The following is a 24,658-nucleotide window of genomic DNA, read 5'->3' on the forward strand; positions in this document are numbered from 1 at the left end:
TATTCAACTCTAGACCATATAATAACACTACAGTTTTTATCCCATACTCTTATGTCCATGAAGAAAAAACTTTTTTGTGCTTTTGTTGATTTTAAACAGGCTTTCGACACTGTCTGGAGAAATGGTCTTTGGAGTAAGTTAATCAAAAATGGAATAAATGGGAAATGTTTTAATTATATCAAAAACATGTACATGGAAGTTAAGTCAAAAATTAGTATGAATGGCTTATCTTCCGAATTTTTCAGCTGTAATGTTGGAGTACGCCAAGGTGAAAATTTGTCGCCATTTTTATTTTCGTTATATATTAATGACTTAGAAAAGTTCATGATTGATAAAAATATAATTGGGTTACAGAGTGTTACCAAACCTTTAGAGGATGAACTGTTTATGTATTTTAAACTATGTATTCTTTTTTATGCTGACGACACTGTTTCCGTTATCTGTTAATATATATACTAGAATGGTTTCATACTGGGCAAAATTGTTCACCGGGCCAGAAAATAAAATTGTTCATATACTTTACAAATACTTATTGAATCAATATAATAATGACTTTTCTAAAAACCCATGGATTGATTGTATACATTCTATTTTTAATAAGTGTGGTTTTTCAAACATTTGGAATGAACAATGTACTGTAAATGTTAATTGGATTACAAATGCTGTCAAGCAAAGGCTTAAAGACCAGTTTGTGCAGAAATGGTCGGTTGATATTGCAAATTCTTCAAAAGGTCATATATATAGAACTTTCAAATTTATTTTTGGATATGAAAAATATTTGAGTATTCTGCCATCAAAACTTCGACAAATTCTTGTTAAATTCCGTACGTCGAATCACCGACTTCCTGTAGAAACTGGTAGATGGTTAGGCATTCCTCTTAATGAAAGATGTTGCACATTATGTAATAAAAATCAAATAGCCGATGAAATGCACTTTATATTAGAATGTAATGCTCTTTCATGTATTAGACAAAAATACTTGGAACCTAGATTTTGTGTAAGACCAAACACTTTTAAATTTTGTGAGTTATTGTCTACTTTAAAACTTAAAAAACTCAAAAAACTCTGTTTATTTATAAATGAAATTTTTGAATCAGTCTGTCCTCCTTGAACATTTGTACTTTTTTCTCATATTTTTTTTTTCTCTCTAATTTGTACTGTACATGTACCTCTGACTCTATACATACATTTGTAAATATTTATATATATATATGTGTACCTCATGTACCGTCATGTTGACGGTTTGAGTGAAAATAAATTGAAAAAATTGAATTGAATTGAACATAAATATGGCACGCCAAACTCACCCCCAAAAAGCTAAACATAGTTTTATAATTATAGTCGATAAGTTATGGTATGTTTTTTTCTTCCGGTTTTAACGTATAGAATGGTTAATGAGGCTATTTTTAATGCCTCTTCAAAATTTGAAAGTCAAATATCGAGTTACACGCAAGATACAGAGTTTAAAAATTCTTGTTTACATAAATTAATTTATCATAGGTACTAGAACACATATGTTTTGCTTTCATATATTTAAACCTGTAGCCATTGGCTACTATTTATAGCGTATAACCTGTAGAACAGGTATTCAAGTTAATTAAGCACGATTTTCGCTCATTCGAAGGCTTTTCTTTGCCGTATTTACACAATCCCCACCCACTCACTTATTTAGTGAAATTAAAAAATCGAAGGACTGTGCACAATAAAATGTAAATTGCTTTATTTCAGAAAGAAGTTTGAAGAATCTTTATATGTATTTGTACGTGTAAATAAATGCAGCAAATAAGCGCTATAGTTTATAGTTAACGAACCATGCTTATAAACTATGTGGCATGCGAAAACTAACTGCAAGACAGTGGCGACATTTGGACATAATATATGTATCGGCCATTGAACATACACATGTATATAAAATATATAAAATATATTAACGATAACACAGATTTAAAATAAAACACTTGTTTTGTTAACCCTGATAATACATACACGTATAGCAAACAATACATAAACGTATCTGTTTTATTTTATAGAAAAACAAATAACCGTTAATTGTACATAAAAGCACCGTAATTGTATAAACACGTGACTTTAAATCAAATCAAGATTAAGGTGTAAATATCACAATCAAAAACGGTAAATACAAATAAAGATATACAAAATAAAAAAATATCGTCCATGAGTGTCACATTCCATACTTTAACTTTTCATAAAAAAGCAACTTCAAAATATAATTAATCTAATTTTTTCCTGCATTAAAAATATAAAAATAAACTTGAATCACACGAAACAAGCACCCGGTTTCAGAAAAACTAAAATGATCTCTCTAATATGGAGCAGTATTTTTTTATCTTAAAAATTAGTACATAACATCTTAATCAATATCGTGCGATAATAGGAATAAAATGCACAACAGTAGAACACTGGTTTTCAAAATATGTTATTCATACTATATGTATTGAAATGCAATTGCTTTTCTGTTATTTTACATTTTTATTGAGATTAAAGTGTATCAAAAATATAGCATAGGTTATAAAAATATCTACATGTCATTCATAAAATATTGAAATGATTGTTATACCAGTATTTTACATCTTAATTATTAATTGATATCACGCAATAGTAAATATATAATGTAATGAGTCATATAATATTGTATCAAAAATAAAAAATAAACCGGATTTTCAAATTATCTATGTGACAATTTTAAAATATACCTGTAAATGGAAATCAGTACAATATAATGTATAGAACCATATGTACATGTATCATAGCAATAACTATAACCTGTATTTCAAAATATCTTTATGTAACTTAGATATATACTAAAAAGGCTGCTAAACAAATAACGAAGATAATAATTAACCACTGTAATGATATCAACAGTGAGAAAAAATTGAAAAATTGTCGGAGAGTACTTTCCGACGTGCGTGCATATAATTATCTTCGCTGGCGAAGTGTCCGATTGTTATTCTCATATCTTGCGAGAAAAAAAAAACATTGACATAAAGTATTTTGTTCATTTGGCAAATCTGGGCTTAGTAGTAATAAGCAGCGGTTTCTTAACTGTTTTCCTTTACATATTTACGCCTTGACGTCAACAAAACGTCACTTTTACAAAGGCGCCAAAACAGAATCACATTTATACACGCCATGGCCACTGTTAAGAATATAAAGACCCCGCGTAAAGGTAGGTTGAATGCGGGACATTTGTAGGCAAATTCATAAAATACCCTGCTTATAGGACCACCTCGAAAGATGACAAAAGTTATCAAGTTTATGTATTTGTTCAGAACGTATATTTTGTGTTCAAAGCTAAACTGGAAGATCTGCATTAGTTTCCTGGCATGTAAGAAAACTCCATTCACTTCTACCAGCAAGGCAACACAGACTATAGCTGTTGCGTAACTTGTCCAAATGCTGTAGATAAAGCATATAAGTACCTGCAAAATATAATATTAAACCATTTTTATAAATCACATCCAAAATCCCACTTCTTAAATCAAATTAAAGTGTATCAGTTTCCTTTAAGTATTAAAACATTCCAGTCTAACTCAAGAGAACAATGATGAATTTCGTTCAAGGATATAAAACCCCCTCAGGATTATTTAAAATAAAAAATACATTCCAAAGTGTTTACCTTGTAGAATCGACCAAATCAATAATTCATTATTACTGATAAAAGTACATACTTTTCGAAGAGTTGTGGAAGTAATCTAAATTTTAAAGTATTGGGGTTTCTGAGATGACAGTTATTAATTGTTTAGAATTCTATATGCTTTTGCATTAAGTTATGGGTAAAATCCTGATCTGGTTGCAAGATGCCATTTACCTTTTGTAATATGTAAGCTAATTGAATCAATGCTCAATAATAAATAGGTTATTGTTGCATAATATACATGTATTGTGCAATAGATCTTGATAATTGCAATGTTTGTATTTTTTAGCAGGGTTAAAAAAAATAATTTTCGACTACTTAGTATAACATTGTAGAGATACTCACAATTATATGATGCAGAGTAACTCCCCAGTCTTGCAACAGTCGATTATTGAAGAACATATCCAACGCGTCGTAAATGAAATATCCTGAAAAAAAATCGCGATAATTATTAACATACAGAGAAACCGAAAGGAATTAATTAAACAATAAAATGGTTTCTCTGGTGATTCAAGCGCGACATGAAGGTGGCGACATTGCAGAAAAAATACATAACCCGCGTTAGCAGGTTATATAACTTTTCTTCTGCAATGATCACTAACCTCCATAACCCGCATGAATTATCAAAGAAACCATTTTATCGTTTATATTTACATCTTTCTTTTAACAAATTAATAAACTGATTATAAAAAGTAACTAGATTCACTAAATTACTTTAATGTACATCAGTAAGTTAGTTAAAAGAAACAGTCAAATCTTCTCCAATGGGAATTTGAATCTGACATCATCATGATTATTTCGTGCAGTCCGTGATTTTTCCTAGCTCGCTAAAGGTATCGACCATGTAGATTTCAGTCTGACCGTTTCTATAGAGCTATGAATTAACAATAAGTTTCCGTGAGAAATAATCGGTAATGTAAATACATTTTAATATTTTCATATTTATACAACATTTGAATGATACCGGATATAAATTTATAATTTCATGAATAAATTTAACGTGATAATGAAAGAATCCCTAACATGTACCTGTAGAGAAGGCTACCAGTGTATAAGTGAAGTAATTCATGTGTCCATCGAGGTCCTCCAACATCTCGGGATATGCAGTAAAGCTATAAATAAAAATCCAGCCAATTATATTACACAGGACTGGTCATCTGTTCGATAAACTTTCCAAATGACTATCATCGTCTTTAAGGTGCAGTCTGTCAAATTTTTTGTATAATACAGAATTTTAAAAAGAAACATAACAAAAACATGATCTATGTTTTACAATATCATAGCGGTAAATTGCTCTGTTTATTGATTTATATACATTCCTTTAATCAAGTTAACAAGCTTAAAAATTGTTTTATAATCTATAATATACACTATCCCTTTATTTACGCGCCTTTGCTATGGTTGAACCGACTACTCCTATTGTTTAGCCTTAGGATTGCTGTTACATCCGTTTCACAACGTGTAGTACATGATGATTGATATAGTATATCAAGATAAGATTGATAATCACCTAATGGGTTTTTGACATCATATTATAATGATTTGACCAAATGTAAGATGTATTAACACCATGTAATGGTATTTGACATCATGTAATAACAATTTGACACAATATACTAGTAACTATAGTTTAATGCTAGAAGGCAGCCATGGCGTTCCATAATATATCCATTACGCAATATAAATACGCACAATACAAAAGTTACTTCCAACGCCTATTTGTTTTCTACTATAAATGATATAATTCTCGAAATTCAGAGTTATTGAATCTTGTTGAAGAGTAAAAGTAAAAAAAAATACTTAAGGTATATTTACCACATTATATCCCAAGAGCCACATAAGATTGCATGGATCCAGGACACAAACAAGTTTCTCCATCTCCACGGGTCACTAGCGGCTCTGGGAGGAGTTTCAATGTACTTGGAAGTCACCAAGTTTGAAATGCGAAAGAAAACTATGGAAACGACGACTACCAAGAAAGCAATTCTTCGATCAACATCGGATCCAACACTTTTTATTTCCGAGTTGTCGTCCGCCATGGTGAACAACATGTTTGAGCAGACGATAAGAGAAGGGACCACGTATGGGCGTTAAAGGGAGAAATATTTATAAAATAAGTACGTACACACAAAATCAAAGATTTTAAAATAAAGAAACAGGTGAAAAAATTAACAGATCATTATAAATTTAGGCAGTCATCGATGCATAAATAACAGACTTTTAAAGCAAAAAGAAGGGTTGTGTACACACAACATTGCTAATCGTACGTGGTCGTCAATGAACATGACCTGGGCGTTAATCCGTTAATCCGACACCGGGGACAAGTTTGCTCCGGTATCCTGTCAATTCGGCCCTAGGTGAAATGTCAGAACGGCATTTCGCTGAAGTGGTTTTTTTATCATAACGGAATTTCAGTTATGAAATTTTTTCAGTTATCCGCGATTTTTTTTTATAACAAAAAAAATCTATTTTTCACCCCCAACCTTCTTGAATATTTGTTGATAAAGTAGAAAATATAAATTGCATATACAGAGGTTATCCATGTAAAATGTTGTTAATTTCCATTCTGGTTCTTGAAAATACGCAATGTCAAAATTTTACAGGATATATAAAGAAAAGGTAAATTGTCTTGCTATGCTGAAATACCTGAGATTGTAGTCCTATTATTTTCAGGTGGCTCCATTTTCGTGGATATCTCGGGTCACCGTAACCCTTGAATCTACATTCCCATAAACGTAAGTAGCAGTCATTAGTGTTTTAATGTATTTTTGTTCATTTTCATGAATTTTCATGAATGTGATGGATTTCGCTAGAGACATTATATAGCTTAATTTATCAGAAAAAAATTGTTAAAATGTGCTTTACTGATAAAAAAAATAAGGTTGTTTAAAGTACATGTGTTTACATTAAAACATACATGAAATTACATTATTGTGGCTTGATATTGTTGATAAATGCTTATATATATATACACACACTAGTATGATCACAAAAGAATTCAATTTTTAATAATTCTAAAGTTCTTTAGATAATAATTAAGATATGAAGTAATGGGGTGGTGCTTTTACTAAGTTTAACCTTACTATTATGGTATCAGGACAAGCCTCATGTTGCCTTTAAGTTAGGACAAAGTCCTTACTTTGTGAAAGCTTCGAGAAACCGACTTAAGACTAATTTAGACGAATCCTAAGACGTACTTAGAACACACCATACTACTAAGACAGCTTCATGAAAATGCATACTTATGTTTTTATACATGTCAACTTAATTAACCCAAACCAAACAATGCGTAATCACGCGTTACTTAGTTTCATTTTAAATGATTACGGCCATCTGTCAAATAAATGATTGTAACTTAAATTATGAAATGAAAAAAAACCCAAGGATTATAACGTGTAAACATGTAAGGCTAGGTTTGAGGTCGATCATTTAATTCAATTCGATTTTTTTTCTCTCATTATTCCACTAAACAATATAGAGACGATATACATATAGATATAAAAAAGGATAAAGTAAGCAACTGTCGATGTAGGTATCTTTCATCTACCTCAGACGGGCGTTTCCCCGTTGTATCATTGCAGTTCAGTGTTACAATCCAGGTGTCAACCATTCGAACAATGGAGTAGGTGGGAAATGAAATCTACTTTACGAATAAAAAAAATCAGAAGATTAAACTCGAATAAATGTCCTCAAATGTAATTATTATTCAAAGCTTAAACAAGAAAAATTACAATTAGTTTGTTTCAACCAGAAGGATCGGTTTAAGCGTTATAAGAGTATCAAACAATACCTTTAAAATATTTTAGCTGTAGTTTCACTTCACAATCTTTTATTACAGCTTATATTATGCAAGTAACTTTTGGGATGTGCATAATACAACAATTCATTTATCATTCACAATATTGAAAACATTCTACATGTACATGTATGCTAAGCAATTAATAGAGTCAATGACATCGTTTCAAGGCATGATAAAAAAGAAAAAAGAAAAATGTGAACAGAAGTTGCATACACCAACGTTATTCTCAAAGACGATATCATTAAACAGAATATAAAATGCATATTTGTTGTAGTAGAAAAAAAAATATCCAACCAACCATAAAAACTAAATATATAACAAAACAAATCAAACAAGTCAAACGGAATATCTAAGCATAGTTTTAACTTTTATGCTATAGACCCAGAGCTATAGACCTATAGTTTTCCAGGATAATTATTTCATTTGGAAAAATCAAGATTTAGCATGCATAGACTTCACGTTTTTTTCTTATACTCTCATTTACGTTTATGCTTTAGCATATCACTCTTACAAAGCCGCCAGAATAACACAATGTTTATGACCGTCATTGCCACTGATATACATACAAATACAATTCGTAAAGGTGGGGTAAAAGCGGGACATTCGTATAGATATGCATAACAAATTCTACCCAGAGGACCGCCTCGAAAGATAACAAACGTTATCAAATTTACATATTTGTTTACAGTGTATATTTTGTATCCAAAACTAAACTGGAAGATCTGCATTAATGTTCTGGCATGCAAGAAGATTCCGTTCACTTCTGCTAACAATGCAACACATGTTATTCCTACCGCGTACTTCGTCTGAATGTTATAGGCAAGGACAGTTAGTACCTGAAGAAAAAGTTTAAAATATTTTTGGCATAAAATGCATTTGCCTTTTCATTAACGTAAAACACATTTGCATGATTAATTTGTGGCATGTAAACATACCTTATCCTCTTTATGCAAGGTGTTAAGTTGCATTTAACAACTATAAAATGTTAAAACTTACATTTGACAATATATGTGCAAAATACATCAAGCCCCGGTCAAATTATCCCGATTTAGAGCTACGAGCCATCACAAGTGAGGGTGAGTTATGACTCGACAAAAACTCCGCGAGTATGCAACGATTTTTGATGACAGGGGCATCAGTTCGATGTCGAATTACCTAGATTAGGACGATAGTCTCTTTTCAATACGAGTTTAAGGCAACATCTGTACGATATATGTACGACACTTTCTACATAATCGAAAAATTTTCTTATAAGAATGTTCGAACTTAGGCGAGTTTAGTCGAGTAAAAAATGTACGAATGAAGACGAACTGTTATGACTTGGCTGTTCATTCGTTTGTTGGCCCTTTTGATGGCCTGTTAAAGGCACATAATCCTATGCAAAGAAGGCAGATGTTGCTTAAGATGATCCGATCCGATGATCATCCATGTGATAAAGTACACAGAAAAAATAACAATAGAACAGCTCAATCACTATATACCAATGCCAAACAAATGTCGAACAAAACACGTACAAATTCGTACAAATGCTGAACAGAAGTCTTTGAAACTCGTTGCATGTCGGGCGCATAACAGAGATCGTATTAATGTCCTCAAAACTCGCAACGCAACTCGTAGCATGTCAAACTACTTTTTCACATGACGAAAAGCGACGACATTATACGAATTATCGCCAACATGCACACGAGATTGGATGTCATACGTTCAACATGCATTCGACTTGGAGAGTTATAGCGAGTTTTAACTCATCACAACTCGTAGCTCCAAATCGTGACAGTGTGACCGGGGCTTTATGGTATTTTCTAGTGCTGTAGAAAACTCTAATGATGCTCCCGCCACCTTTCAAAGACTTATGCAGCACTGTTTCCGTGATGAAGTTTTCCAGATACTCCTGGTATTCTTAGATGATATTATTGTTTTTTCACGGACTGTAGAAGAACAAATTCAGAGATTGGAAGTAGTATTTCAGAAACTTCGTCAGCATGGACACACTAATGATATCAAGTTGCATAAGCGGTCAGAGTTCTGATCATTGATGATGTAATTTTATCATATTCGTCCTTCATAATAAACAATAAAGGGTAAAAAAATCATACTCACTAATGCTATAAAAAAAAAAGTAAAACGAGTACATCGTTGACCGTTAATGATATAATTTTCATTGCTTTAGTGGATGAACTTCATCCGTTAATTATACAGTTACGTATAAAATAGTACTATTTTAAATGTGTGCATGAACCTCTAAGGCTTTGTCTATTCTGTTAGCTTGAATGAGCATTAGGCAGTCAAAATTTGTGTCTACTTTGCTTCTCCAACTTTATTTGGTTTAATAAGGTTTACTCTTATTGTCACAAACTAATAAGAGCCATGGCTTCTTACACTACACAGCTATTCAAGGTTAATTATAAAGTTAATGAACTATCATTAATGGTCGGATATGTAGTTCGTCAATGATGAAATTAAACAATTAATGGTCAGGATGCTGACCAAAATGCATCTTTTTATCATTAGTGAATACTGTATTATTTGAGGTTGCTACATAACGCATTTGTGAAGCTGTGCTTTTATCATGTATGTATTCGTAGACCCTTGATACACACGATGCATGACAGAAATGATTACTGTAGGTACTCACGATGATATGATGGAGAGTGACTCCCCAGTCTTGTAACAGTCGGTTACTGAAGAACAATTCTAACGAGTCGTAAATAAAATATCCTACAAACATGTAAACCATCAACAATCACCGATCTCAGCAAGGCTCATATTGGAAATGACTTTAATTTCAGAGACTAACGAACAAACATGGTGACATAAAATCTCAGTCTTCTAAATCTACTTATATCACTGTACTAAATTTATAACTAAGTACTATTATGTTTGCTACAGTTTGCTGAATATGCTTGGGAAGGAAAAATGTGAGGCAAGGGTCCTTTTAAAGTTCATAATCAATTTGAAGGATGTACATATACTGGTAATCGGACCATATACATGTATTTGGATGTCCCATACCCGCTCCCAAAGTGTAATGATAAAAAATATCGATGTACACTTACAAAACACTCTGAACATTTTAAACTACGATGGTTTTGTCCAAACTTTTACGGGATTCGGAAGGGGTTTTTGAGTATATTTTTAAAGTGCATTGCCACAAAGCAATCTTTATAATCAATGCATGCTGAAAAATAAATCAAATATTCTTTTAACAAGAAAAACGAATAAATTGTACAACATATACTAGCATATAAAAAATACTAGTATCATAAAAAAATCAAATTTTGAACATTTATGACAAAGACGTAGCAAGTCTATGTCATATAAATTACCAGTGGAAAAGGCAAGTGTATTGTAGGTATAAACATTGATGTGTGCAGCAGGATCCTCCATCATCTCTGGATAAAAAGTAAAGCTTAAAAATAGATAGAAATAAATAAGATCTACAAACAAAAATAAATTGTTTTTTTCTCTGAACTGACAGCTCCCCGCTGGCGAAAGTATCAAAAATAAAACGTAGGCGAATATTTCCCTGTATACAGTAGTGTCATAGTATAAAAATAACAAAAATGTCTTCTTTGTATAATACGTTTATACGTCAAGTTTACATGTATATTTTCCAAAGTGTAGGATATAGAGGTATTCTCATAGCATTTCCCAGTTTATGATTTTACAGTTTGGTAAGGTCAAGATTGAGCAGCGACCTTATAACCGTTCTTATCATCACATTTGCGTTTTCGGGTTAAAAATATATCACTATTACAAAGTCGCCAGAATAACATCATATTAATGACAGCCATAATCCCTAGTAAACATATGAACACGCTGCGTAGAGGCAGAGTTAATGTGGGACATTGGTATAAAAAAGCATAAAATATTCTACCTATTGGATAGCCTCGACAAACGACAAATGTTATAAGGTTTGTGTATTTGTTTACAATGTACATCTTGTGTTCAAAGCCATATTGGAAGATCTGCATCAATTTTCTGGCATGTAAGAACATTCCGTTCACTTCTACCAGCAAGGCAACACAGGTTAATTCTATTGCGTACTTTGTCTGAATGTTATAGACAAAGAAAATTAAAACCTGAAAAATATAAGATTTTTTTTTTCTATTTAATTGTGCACAGATTCCGTTCTATTATAAACAAAATATTGTGAAATTCATGTAGATATTCTACTTCATATTTTACTTAAATTGGCCGACTTTGATTTTCTTTGTGCATACTGGTATTTTTATACTTTTGTAAAATACCGTGTTTTTACTCATTTTATCATTGTCTTGATTTCATTTATGAAATTGAACACAGGAAACAAATTACTGAGTAAAACATATAGGTTTTAATTCCGTATGCGACTTTTGCTATTGTTCATATTGTGACATGATGATAAAATGAAGATTTGTATTAAACTAGTACGTTATTTAAGAATTTACATAGAATAAAGTGTTCCCCAGGAAAATTTAACACACTGACATATGCCATCTTTTGGGGCCATTTTGTTTCTTTTATATAATAATTATTTGCACATATCTACGTTGATTCATTTTGATATCTTGAAATGGTTCCTTTTAAACCCAGACTGTATAGCGTTTCTTAAATATAGCATTAAATATATAGCATTATATTTTTTTCCTGCTTTTAATGATGAAAACAGATTGAACATCGTTATTTGGTGTAACTGGGTATAATGCAATGAACGTTAAATGATTTATATCACATTTGTGATGCTTTGGAATTTTTTTTTGTATATTTAAAAGAATCTATAATTGAAAATGTACTCACAATAAGGTGATGAAGCGTGACTCCCCAGTCATGTAAAAGTCGGTTATTGAAATACATATCTAACACATCATATGTAAAATATCCTGAAATATAAAACATCCATCAAAAACACTTTTTGGCATAAATTCGTAATATCATAAAATCTATTCAAGCATTAAGATATGTATTGGCCGATATTCGTCTATTTAACGCAAAAAAGTAAAGAATATATCATAAAGGAAGATCATATGATGCTGATATATCAGTTTAGCATTAACATAGGAACATTCCTGATAAGCAAGATACTTTATATCCTGGCAAGAGACATTACCTGTTGAAAATGCAACCAACGTGTAGGTGAAATAATTGATGTGTGCACTTAGATCGTCAAACATTTCTGGATAAACAGCAAAGCTAAAAATATCACAAACAGGTCACACGAATTTACATATATTTAAAAAAAATACAAAGAATTTGCGCTGTCAATAATATATATAATGAAATCTGGTCATCAATACAAAACGCTGAAAATACATTACTTACACACAAATAAAATGAAGTCATATATTTACCAGATAATATCCCAACAGCCACATAAAATTGCATGAATCCAGGACACAAACAAGTTTCTCCATCTCCACGGGTCATTGATGGCACTGGGAGGGGGTTCAATGAATTTTGCAACTATCAAGTTTGAAATACGGAAAAATACTACAGAAAAGACGACAACCAAGAAAGCAATCCTGTGATCAACATCATCAGAACCAATGCTTGTTAATTCTGTGTTGTCCTCCGCTGAAGCCATCGTATATGACACGTTAGCAGACGATATCTGCGCATTTCACGTAAAGAAGTCGCGCTTGAAGCCATGCGTTTCATCTAAACAGTATCTAGATCCATCCACTGTCTTCTCTGTGTATATTAGAAATCGTTTTAAAATTTCCTTAGTTATGGATACTAGCTTTGGGGTTTTAAATGACCTGTAGCCTACATTATCATTTTAACTACAGAATAAATGTTTAAAAAATCTACAAGAAGTAAAATCGAAGTTTATAAAAAACATTTATTAGAAGGGCTGTGAAGCAACCTCTAATTAATGGTATATAGTGCATAAGTAGTTAGAATCCTGACCATTAATGATATAATTTTATCATTCACAAACTACCTATCCGACCATCCGATCATTAATGATTTAAAATTCACATCTACTAATGATATAATAGAAAAACGCAAAATAATTACATCGTTGACCTTTAGTTGTATAACATTAATTGCAAAGTGGATATGATATAATCCTGTTTTTGCATGTACCTCTGTCTATTTCTCTACTTATTTTCTCCCTCGTTTCACTCCTCCGAAAATAAATATTTTCTTGACTAATTTGTTGAAAAACAAAAACAGATTTTTTAGGATTGGTGCGTTCGTTACAAATCACATTTTTAATATCCATTCGACATACAAATAAATGGCAACACAAAATATAAGTTAATCTCAAAAACATATTTGGGTCAGGGCGGGTAGGGAAAACCAAAGACAACCTATACTGCTTTGTAACGAACGTCGCATTAATCGAATACTCCCCGGGAAATCTATTTATACTGAGAGCGAAAGCGCTCGTGCGTGAAATAACCAGTATTGAAGTAAACCAGATAATACGAATACTAACGGAAATAAACGAAGTTAAAAACGTAAAGAAATAAATTTATTTTCTCCCTCGTTTCACTCCTCCTAAAATAAATATTTTCTTGACTAATTTGTTGAAAAACAAAAACAGATTTTTTTAGGATTGGTGCATTCGTTACAAATCGCATATACAAAGGAGTATAGTGTTAATATAATGCAAAAATTTCACAAACCAAGATTCATTGAAACCAGTAATTTTTGTTCAATGCTATCCTTAATATATCCGTCTTTGGCTTTGTCCGTGACCCAACGACCATGTATTTTCAACAATCGATCAGACACATTTTTATTAGCAGCAGCGGTGACACCACCACTGCGTAAACTATGTAACGCAAATTTGGAACTATCAAGGCCAATTTCTTTCAAAGATGATAATATTTTTCTAGCTCTCGTGTATGGGCACTAGTTTAAAAAACTTGTCTTCACATGGATTCGAACTTGAAGAAAATTCGTGAGTCCAGTTAATACTGTAGAAATATGCTTCAAAAACGGAAGTTGAAACCCTCTGTTGAACCAAACCTCCCATGAAAAGAGCTACGGTAGACACTGATGCTGGAAGATGTACAAAAGAATGCTTCAAACACCAGTTTCTGAATTTTGAGAAATATGTGTTGTATTTCTTGTTCGTCGATTGAGATTTTGCGTTTTTCACAATATGCGGCAAAAAATTCGCTGTATCTCGTAAATGGCGATCTTTCTTAAACTTTTCAATATTTAACCATTGGCCTTTAAAGTTCTGTACATTCTCACCCCTGCGAATGTTATTGTCATTTAAATTTAGACCACGTGGTTTTATTTGACCCTTTTAGTTTCGCAGTAAAAATTGTGCCTCATGATGATAGTCTATTTCTTAGAATTTATAGGTACTTGTAGTCAAATGTAAAATCTAGGCATTTATTGATTTTAAACTTTATCTTCATTAATTAGAGGATAAAACGAGTTCTAGAAATAAATATGTAAATAGAAATTATATTTTTTTCTGCTATTGCAACAATTAACATGCTTAGTAACGGTTCCCCTTTTAGGATTAATGTTTGATCCGCGCCTGACCTAGTAATAGCATCAATTGTAAAACAGACTATAATATTTTATGCAGAATATTCCTTGAACATAGCTCGATATACTAAGTTTTTATGCAAACCAAACACCCATTCTTTTTTTTAAAAAGCATGGTATCGCACGCCAAAAGCATCAAACATGGCTATGATTTTATTAGGCAACCAATGTTTATACTTTCAACCACGTGTAGAGTGGTTGAACACGAACGATAACTCTGTTCTAAATATTATCGTTTAGTTTAAATAACCTCTAGAGGATGATATAAAACATATATCTTAACAGTTTTCATGTTTTAACATAAATCAAAGTAGGATATGATATGAAAAATGACCAGAACTTACGTATATTGAGAATATTATCCGAACACTTACACTTCCGCTCAAAATTTCATAGGAACTGAACAAATCTCGGTGAAGTCTCGTGAACTTTCATTCGAGCATCTCTGGATTTATTACATACTTAGCTACGATAAAGGAAACATTCCGAACACATTCGCAGGGGTGTGTAATACATAAAAAATGCGCATTAGAAAATCGTATCAACAACAATGCAATATAATCCAACCAGCATAATGCACTCAAAACGTTACTTATATACAATACAAAAGAACAATTGTCTGTATACTGGATAGCAGTCATCCATAAACTGGACCTCAATCATTAAATATCATATTTCATATATAATTGAATAACAGTCATTCATCAGCTAAACATTACTTCAAATCACAGGAGTGCAGTCCTCCTTTTTGGATAGCAGTCATCCAAGCGTAACAAATCATTCCAATAATAACTTCTAGTACACTGGTCAGCAGTCAACCATTGTGTACCAACTATTTATCTCACACATGCAACACGTATCAATATATATATATATATATATATATATATATATATATATATATATATATATATATATATATATATATATATATATATATACACAATTATAACTGTAACAGTCATGTACTACACAGTCATGTATTTATGAGTTCATATAAATAAACAACATTATAATAACTTCAAAACGAAGCGTCCAGGTTTAACGCTATAATGTTACTGTTAAATTTCTGAGCTGCAAAAATGCTTTTTTTCATCAGAACCTGGAACGAAAAAAATTGTTGGATGTTTAAATTCTATGCTATCTTCAACAAACCACAAAAACTTTCCATTTTTATCAATCAAAGAAGGCCAAAACGCTGCAGATTTCCATTTCGGAAAAACTAATGTACCCTTGGCGCCACAATTTAATAAATGTCTTACTGCCCTCCCTATCAAAGAAATAGGCGGCACAATCCAATTTACATCTTGTGACCAATCGAACGCAAAAGCATCTACACCGCTTGTTCCAGGTGTCCAAAACAGAATAAAATTTGTTTACTTTAAAATTATTGCAACTTGCAAAAATATCACACGTGTAAGGCCCCCAAACAGTATTAAAAAATGAAAAAATATGGTTGCTCACAGCCCAATCGTCAAAATCAAAAGCTTTGCTCACCAAATCCGCTTCTACATTCTGCTCTCGTGGAACCCAGGCTACAGAAAAATCTATATTCCTACTCAAACTTAGAAAAAAATACACTTTCAGGATGTGTAATAAATTCAATCCTGTAAACAAATTTTATGACATTCAGTATATAATCATCAGGCTTTATAACATTTTCCCAAAATTCGAATGAATTTTTTAAAACGATTTTTAACCGAAGTGCTAGATTTTAACTCAAAGTCAGATTTGTAATCTAATAATTGATGTATATCATGATACTCAACTTCACTGCTGATTTGCTGTCGATGTTGGGACGAGTGCTGATGATTGGGGTCTTGTGGGTTCTGTATACTGGAACTGCTGGGTATACGGGCAGAATCTTGCGAAGTGACCAGGGAGCCGACAGTAGTGGCAGACGATGTTTGCGGTCTGTGCTTGTAAGGGTTTTCTGTAGTTGGGCAAGTTGAATCTCGGCGCGAACTGCGGACGGCTGTTGAATTCTGCACTCCCAAGAAAAAGCTGGGTGGATAAGCCGTCGAACACTCCCGTATTTCTCTGGAAATCCGGTCTTTCGTACGGAGATTGTCGCTTTTTGTTTGCGGCTTTTGAAATGGCAGAACGTAGTCTGGCGGCATCCTCACTGTTGTCAGCAATATCAGAATCAAGATACTCCTTAACGGTCCCCCAGCCATGTTTATCAGCTATGCGTAGAATTTTGTTTCTCTGACGAATGGCCTCTTTCTCCGAAGACATTAAATCGGTGATTCCGCTGATGTCGCCGGCTATAAGTTTCTGTGATAGAAGTTCTCGTTAAAGTTGTACTGAATTTTGTTTCCTTCCCCTCGAAACTCAAGAGAATTTGCAGGCTTCAGTTTATCTTGTACTTCTGAGAGTATCAAAGTTTTCTGTTTTTCAAGGGCGGCGTCTAACCTGCTATTGAATAAACTGACTGTGTCAATAACATCAAAATCCTCCAGAGTTGGAATTAGACTCGGCCTGTGATTCTCGGGGAACATCTCTGTTCGACGTAGAACTATTTGTAGATTCTGTCGACATACCAAAACCAAAGACAACCTATACTGCTTTGTAACGAACGTCGCATTAATCGAATACTCCCCGGGAAATCTATTTATACTGAGAGCGAAAGCGCTCGTGCCTGAAATAACCAGTATTAAAGTAAACCAGATAATACGAATACTAACGGAAATAAACGAAGTTAAAAACGTATAGAAATAAATTGGCTAAAAGGAGTATCAGATAGTAAAGCAAAACTCGAGATACAGAGCTCACAACCATTATTTAGATTAGAAATGTTTGGTGTACTTGAAATATTTTCTAAGCAAATATTATAAACATTACATTGTATTTTACAATGTTTAATGTTTTTTAATTTTGTATTAGATATGCAATTTTCTCAACAGCAGTCTGCGTTTACATACAAACAGACAGAACAAGCCTTGTTTACTAAACTTTAATCTTTCTATGCTGCATTATAATTTACATCAAAGTTTTGGAAAACATTAAAAAAACCCACCATAAAACATTTTAAACATAGAAAAAAAAAATTCAGCTCAAAATGTTTTGGCTGAGTACAGGGTGTTTTGAAATGTCTTAAGGACGTTGGATCCTGCTATCAAAAGTCTTAAAGGTTTTTTCAAAAGTATTTTTTAAAATTCTACACACATTGCTTAACCTAAATTCAAAACAAAATTTTGGGGTCTATATGCTTCATTTGGCGCTACGGTGTATTTAATATGACCTTTCTGCACTGAAAGTGCAGATTGCACGTAAATCGCTTTTCCTTCTATATTTTATTATCGGAATGAACCATGGTATCAAATAAAAATTCATACTATTTAAAATACAAATATGTAAAATGTAAATAATATTAAAATTATCATAAAGAAAAATGTTACAATTTCTTCACCTAATTGATATTTTGACCTTCTTGCACTGTTAAAACGCTATCTTTAACCATTACGAATTCAACATTAAAATTTTTTAAAAGTCTCAAACTTTTTCTCAAATTATGATAACTTGTATGAAAAATCTTTAAATTTCAGAAAATTAAACAAAAAGTATGGGTCTATTATGTAAAATTTGATATATGACATGAAATAAGCTGATTTTAGGCAAAATTTGGGATTCATTTTTCCTTGACTTTTATAAAATATAAGTTAAATTTGCCAATGTGTGTCGATAGAAATATTGAAAATTGTAAAATTATATTTTTCGTAACAAAATGAAGATATCCAAATGCACAAACTATCTGGAAATTTTGTTTGCATTGAAAATAAGGAAGCTAAAGTGACGGTACTCTAAAACAACTGAGTTAATGTTCATTTTCTTCTTAAAAACCTTCCGCCACAAAATTTAGTCCCATTTCAAACTCTGTTAATATGTAATTTTTCCTTTACTATTCTATTTAAGATAGTTTAATTGGCATTATAAAATTTGAATTTATGAGTAGAATTAATATATGATGTATACTTTCTAGAATAGAGGTTACCCAAAATGGCTACCCAAAAACAGAGAAACGAACCTCATTAATTCATACTCTGTCCCGAGTTTTTGCTTCCACCACTTTTCGCTTAATATTTCGATGATAATGAATACCTTTGTGCTCAAACTACGTTCATCCATTAATATGAAAAATGTACAGATTATCTGTTTTGAAACGCCCTCTCTACCGCCACAGGTTTGAATACACATCATAAATTGAAAGTCTACAGGGATTTTGCATTGCATCAGCCATTAGTAAGCCTGGATAACGTTGAAAAATTCCGTGAGGTGTCCCGAAAACTTCCGAATGGTGAAAAGATGTAAACATTTCCCATTATAAATCTTTGTTCGAAATTTGTTTTCGTTCCTGTGAAATTTTATGATTGTAAAGGGATATTTTGTCAAAGAAAATATCTTGGATATTTTTCCATTTCATTGATTTCACCTGTACTTCTTTAACAGGTATGTGTATTTTTATCAAAAATCATAAAAAAGTGATGGAAGCAATAACTTGGGACAGGCTATAGTACTGTAAATTCCTAATTAAACGCCAGGAATTAATTTCCGCGTAAAATCGCGAGAGGCAACCCTCGCTAATTTAAAAATCTAGCTTTTATATTTTAGACAGTTTTAACCTATAGGAACTTTTAAAAAAATCTGGTTATCGCGATTTTATATTTTCGCGATTTGATACAAAACGGCGGAATCGCGTTAATGAGTACTCGCGTAAAATAAGGAATTCACAGTATCATAGACAAATAAAGTACAGAGACATAATTTGAAAATATAGCCAGAATCTTAAAAGAACCCGTTTATATTAATGTGTCTTATATATAAATCATTTATTTCGATGTAAATTTCAACCAAGGATTCTAATTCTTTCATTGTAATATTTTAAAAATATTTTTGTAGCATTATTTAACTATATAACTGTAGGCATTTGTATAAAATCATTCAACAAATTTTATTTACTTAACATATATACTATCTTATTGAATCGGATTTTCATGAGCAGCCTCTTTGGAATTTAAGTTTAGAAAATGATTTCACCCATTTGAAATTTCAAAAAGTGATACGTGTATCACCTATTCCCAAAGGTGATATTGCCTTTTCAGAATTGGTAATATCATCTATTCGTATACTGGGTGATATCGCTTTCAATTTTTTACAGGGGTAACAACCTACTGGTATATATCACTTATTCGATTTTTATTCTAAGTTTTATCTCCAGAGAGAGAAACCAATAATTACTATAGTTTTCAACACAGTACAAAATGCGATGGGTGATATAACCTATCTGGAAAGGTGGTATCACCCATATTAATACGTTTTTTCACCTATTTGAAAAGGTATTTGGATTGCTGCTATGTATCATCAATTCGAAATGGTATGTCGCAATAGTTGATATCACATTCTAGTAATAGCAGGATCAAACTTCATACAAGATTATAAAAATGACCTCCAGTCTTATCTATAACTGTTACATTCTGATTACGTTGGTCAACAGAAATCCACAAATATCTTGTCTTGAGACAAAGTTACAACTTAAATAAGCAATCTCAGACCTTTTTCTCAACAAATGGTTGTAGAGGGGACACCAATGAACCCTCTTCATATTTTTTCAGATCTTTAAATCTTCAAAATAAGCCTTTAGCTGTGCAGCTTGACAGCTGTTCTAAGTGATTAAAAAGGCAATTGTCCTGTCTTGTATTCATAATTTTTAAACAAAATGACGTGTAGAACTTACTATTTATTGCTTTTATATCTTATATCAACATTTTTGGCCAGCATCGGGCAGAAACATGCCAGTTCAAGAAACATTCATATCCTCAAATGTACAAGATGGCCGCACATCCCCCTTAAAAGTCCATATCTGAGTAAGTCAATGATATCATTGAAAAACTTTAAGAAGAAATAGTTCATTCATATATTACAGCATCCAAGAAAACTCGTACATGATTTGTATAAACTCTTATAAAAATCAAGTACAGACGATAGCATTCAGGATGTCCCGTGTACGTTTTATTTTGTCATGTAAGTTTATTTACAGTACATTTGTTTCGTTTGTATGGGATCTATGGTAAAGAGAGGCGGGGTAGTAAGTCGCGCAGCAACAAGATTGTCCCTTCTCTCTGTATCCATAAATCCCTTACAAGCAAATGCACCTGTAAATGTTTTGTGTCATGGATACTTGCATTTGCATGTATAATCGCAACATCAAATTTTATGCGATATGACGTCATAAGTCTTTCATTAGACAGCACATGGTTTGTGAAAGTGCGCAGTTACTTTTAGAACTGTGAATGAAATGTCTGAAATAGGGATATATCATTGTCTTTTAAGAATTTTCGAACGAGATATATGACATTACGTTATCTCATACAATTCGAAGCGGTAGAAAATGAAAAGTACACAATCAGGCTCGTAGCGTCGTTTTTTAAGTGGAGGAGGGCGGGAAGGGGGCAAGGTTTTAAACTTTAATTTTATTGTTATTTATTATTATTTTGATTATTTACCCTTATTCATAAGTGCGGGGTGTGTGAACGTTGGCGGTGGAAAATTTGATCTTGGATTTTTCGAAATTCTGTTTTTCGTCTCCTGTGTGGATTATTCCTGAATTTTGTGAAAAAGATGCTTCATGTATGGATTCATGGCTGCAAACATTTATCTTGGAGGTTCAAAATCAAAATTAGTTTTGACCGATTAAAATTTTGTAAATTTTGTTAAATAGTTTTTTAATAATAATGTGTGAGTTGCATATTTGTGGCTGTGAAAGTTATTGTTTAGCTAAGCCCCGCCTACTGGAAGTTACTGTGTGCTTAAATTATGCCAGAGGCTTTCTTTCCGATTTAAAGAATTGAAAGCATCAAAGAAATAAGTACCGCAACACGACACAGTAGTGAATCATGAAGGGATCCCCGGCCATGTTGTATATACATATATATAAATACAATATGAAAAGGAAAAGAGGTGATTGGTGTCAACTCTACAACCATTTGTTGAGAAAAAAGTTGAAGCTATATAAGTTGTAGTTTTGTCTCAAAATAAAGTACCTTATTATTAGACTAGATCTCAGAAACTATCAGTCGGCACGAAATATATTTGTCTGTGTCTATGAAAGTACATTTCATATTCATACATTCCATAAAGTTATATTTTATATCATTAAAGATGTATGTGTATTTTTTATTTATTAAGCAAGATATATATTTTTTGCACCCCTTCCCAACTTCTAAGAAGAATTTACTTTAATTTATACATATAAACCTGAAAAAAAAACCAACAACAACTTGGGACTGGTGTGGAGATGTCTCTCATTTAACACAGATTGCATTGACATATTTTTTCTATGAAAATATAACGTCAGGGTACCTCCATAGACACAGAGTTCTAGGTATTCTAGACAAGATTTTTTTCCCTAAAAATACATCCCAATTGCCGATCGATAAGAATAGGGTACACTATTTTAAATCAAAACTACGACATAAATGTGCATGGTTTGACCTTTTTTCTCAACATATGATTGTAGAGTGTATAACCCCTTTTCATTTTTTCAGGTTTTTTAACCTTCAATTTAAGTCTGCAGCTGCGCAGTTTTAAGTGATTAACAATGGCATTGTTTTGTACTTGTGTAAGCAATGGTGTGAAACCTCATATTTTGAGTTTTGTGTGGTTATTTTATCTTTTAACAACAGTTTTGGTTAGTCTTTGGTATAAACAAGTCAGTTCCAGAAATGTTAACATTTTGGTTATAATATATACAAGCTCTAAAATTCCTTAAGATTGTATCATCGGGGTTACTCAAACAAACAAATGGTGAGCACATCTTGATTTTGCTTTTTTCACGTGACTTTTTATAATTTGATCTTACTTACGAAACTCTTATTTATTTATGAAAACTATGACTTTACAACGACTACAATATTCAACATTTATTTGATTTGGGTTGTGAAAAAACTCATGTTCATCATGTTTTTTGATATTAACAGTCAAAAAAATGGTACAGCTTAAATCAACATTTATTTATTTTTTCATAAATGTTTTTGAAGAAAGAATCTGTTAATTCTGTGTATGATTACATCTTAAACCCAGAAAATGATGTATACTTATTATTTACATCAGCTGGTCCACTGGAAACTCCAATCCAATCTTTATCGCCTTGTTTTAGCTTCACTAATGTCATTTTGCTACAAGAAAGCCATGTTTTGGATCCTCTATCGTTACAGTAACTGAATGATTTAAACAGGTTATTTACAACGAGTGATGTGATGGCATAATGACCATGACGTGTCACGATTGTCCAGTCAAACACGTAGATCCCGCCGCTAGGGGCCGGGAAAACTCCAGTAGAGGCGTCGTATCCCAGTCCTTCGTTCAGATCAACTGTTTCGAACACGACCAGTGCTTTAGTGGCAAGGTTTCACTTATGAGTTGTCAGCCGAACATCAAAAGCTACCACAGCATTATCTCAAATAATATACTAGTATATTGTAGTTGCCAGAATAGTACTCAAATCATCACAAATCCTGAAATAGGTCTTTCTGTTTTATTTTAAAGAGTGAAACTGATCCACGACAGATTTAATATAAAAATAATACTGGTATTTATGCCTATTTTACCCTTAATATTAAACAAGAAATCCACGGAATGTGAAAGAAAGATCAAAACATATTCGTAATCATTAGACATGTACTATAGATACCGGTATATGTTCTTGGTAACTATTATGATAAGTTCACAATTCCATACCCTTCTTCATGTTATTGGTACAGTTATTCCTCACAAATACTACAGCGAGGCAAGTTTCTTCAACGCTTTTGTAATCCTCTATGAATAATTTTAGACCTGGTTTTGGGGACACTTTCTCGCACGATCCCCAGTGTACTGTGAGGAGTAGTACGAAACATGTCATCAACATCCTGAACCTTGATGATAAGATATAAATCATTAATGAATGAAAAGGACGAAAAACATTGCAGTAATCATCAATTCTTATAGGGAGAAACAGAAAATATTTGAAAATTCTGTCCACTATTTAGGCCACTGTATTTCAAAAAGTTATCTGCTTTTATATAACGATTTTTATTCTTTTGATGTATGGTCCTGAACCCTGGACTTACGTATTTTAATATCAAAATTCAAATATGACGTATAAACAAAACCAGCATCATTTGCATTGAATACATGTATTTTAATCCCATAAGCATTGCTATGCAAATAAGAAAAGTTACATTGATCTCAAGTTTAAATAAACGTTAATTAGTTGAACAAACAAGGATCGAAGAAGGTGAATATGGGCTGGTTGCAGTTAAAGATAATAAATCTTATATTCAAATATTGACAGATTCAATACTTACTTACGATTTTCTTTCAGTAAGCAAATTTGGGTACAATTTTTGAAACCATTTAACACATGTATAAATACTGAAATTTTAAGAATTAAGTTACAGTTTGTAACATCCTGGACGTTAATATGCAATATGATACCATTATGAATGAAACCATACCTGAAATTTCATATTAATTTTACATACCACCTTCATCAACACATAATTTTCTCAACATTGATTTCGAACATTCAATAAAAGAAACATATTGAGACATCCATAATCTCTCGATCAGTCTGAGCGTGCTTAAATTATTCTGGATTGCATTACATAAAATATAATAAAATGTACATAAAATTACATGAAATAGTTCTTACAAAAACCCTGGTTGAT

General features: G+C 32.1%; 2 protein-coding genes across 2 annotated transcripts; both read right to left on the reverse strand.

Moving 5' to 3' along the window:
• Positions 1–1,698: 1,698 nt before the first annotated feature.
• LOC105318115 (TLC domain-containing protein 2) lies at positions 1,699–5,946 on the reverse strand. The gene is made up of 4 exons (XM_011415050.4): positions 5,471–5,946; positions 4,685–4,767; positions 4,001–4,083; positions 1,699–3,440 (listed from the first exon to the last, which is right to left on the reverse strand). The coding sequence occupies exons 1-4, from the start codon at positions 5,704–5,706 to the stop codon at positions 3,060–3,062; spliced, it is 783 nt and encodes a 260-aa protein (XP_011413352.2). The 5' UTR covers positions 5,707–5,946; the 3' UTR covers positions 1,699–3,059.
• Positions 5,947–8,149: 2,203 nt separating this feature from the next.
• On the reverse strand, positions 8,150–13,465 carry LOC105318114 (TLC domain-containing protein 2). Its single transcript, XM_011415049.4, has 4 exons — positions 12,785–13,465; positions 12,544–12,626; positions 12,234–12,316; positions 8,150–11,536 (listed from the first exon to the last, which is right to left on the reverse strand). Exons 1-4 carry the CDS (start codon positions 13,015–13,017, stop codon positions 11,135–11,137), a joined length of 801 nt encoding a protein of 266 aa, XP_011413351.2. The 5' UTR covers positions 13,018–13,465; the 3' UTR covers positions 8,150–11,134.
• Between the last annotated feature and the right edge of the window lie 11,193 nt (positions 13,466–24,658).

This window comes from Magallana gigas, chromosome 3, assembly GCF_963853765.1.
Source record: "Magallana gigas chromosome 3, xbMagGiga1.1, whole genome shotgun sequence".
NCBI lineage: Eukaryota > Metazoa > Mollusca > Bivalvia > Ostreida > Ostreidae > Magallana > Magallana gigas.

What these genes read in the sequence shown, in the direction of transcription:
- LOC105318114 (XM_011415049.4), bottom strand. Translation starts at nt 13,017, where the DNA reads ATGGCTTCAGCGGAGGACAACACAGAATTAACAAGCATTGGTTCTGAT. An exon ending in GGCTGTTGGGATATTATCTG is followed by an intron (nt 12,627 to 12,784) that starts GTAAATATATGA and finishes TGATATTTTTAG; the next exon opens with CTTTGCTGTTTATCCAGAAA. An exon ending in GTTGGTTGCATTTTCAACAG is followed by an intron (nt 12,317 to 12,543) that starts GTAATGTCTCTT and finishes TTTATATTTCAG; the next exon opens with GATATTTTACATATGATGTG.
- LOC105318115 (XM_011415050.4), bottom strand. Translation starts at nt 5,706, where the DNA reads ATGTTGTTCACCATGGCGGACGACAACTCGGAAATAAAAAGTGTTGGA. An exon ending in GGCTCTTGGGATATAATGTG is followed by an intron (nt 4,768 to 5,470) that starts GTAAATATACCT and finishes TTTTATTTATAG; the next exon opens with CTTTACTGCATATCCCGAGA. An exon ending in ACTGGTAGCCTTCTCTACAG is followed by an intron (nt 4,084 to 4,684) that starts GTACATGTTAGG and finishes ATTTTTTTTCAG; the next exon opens with GATATTTCATTTACGACGCG.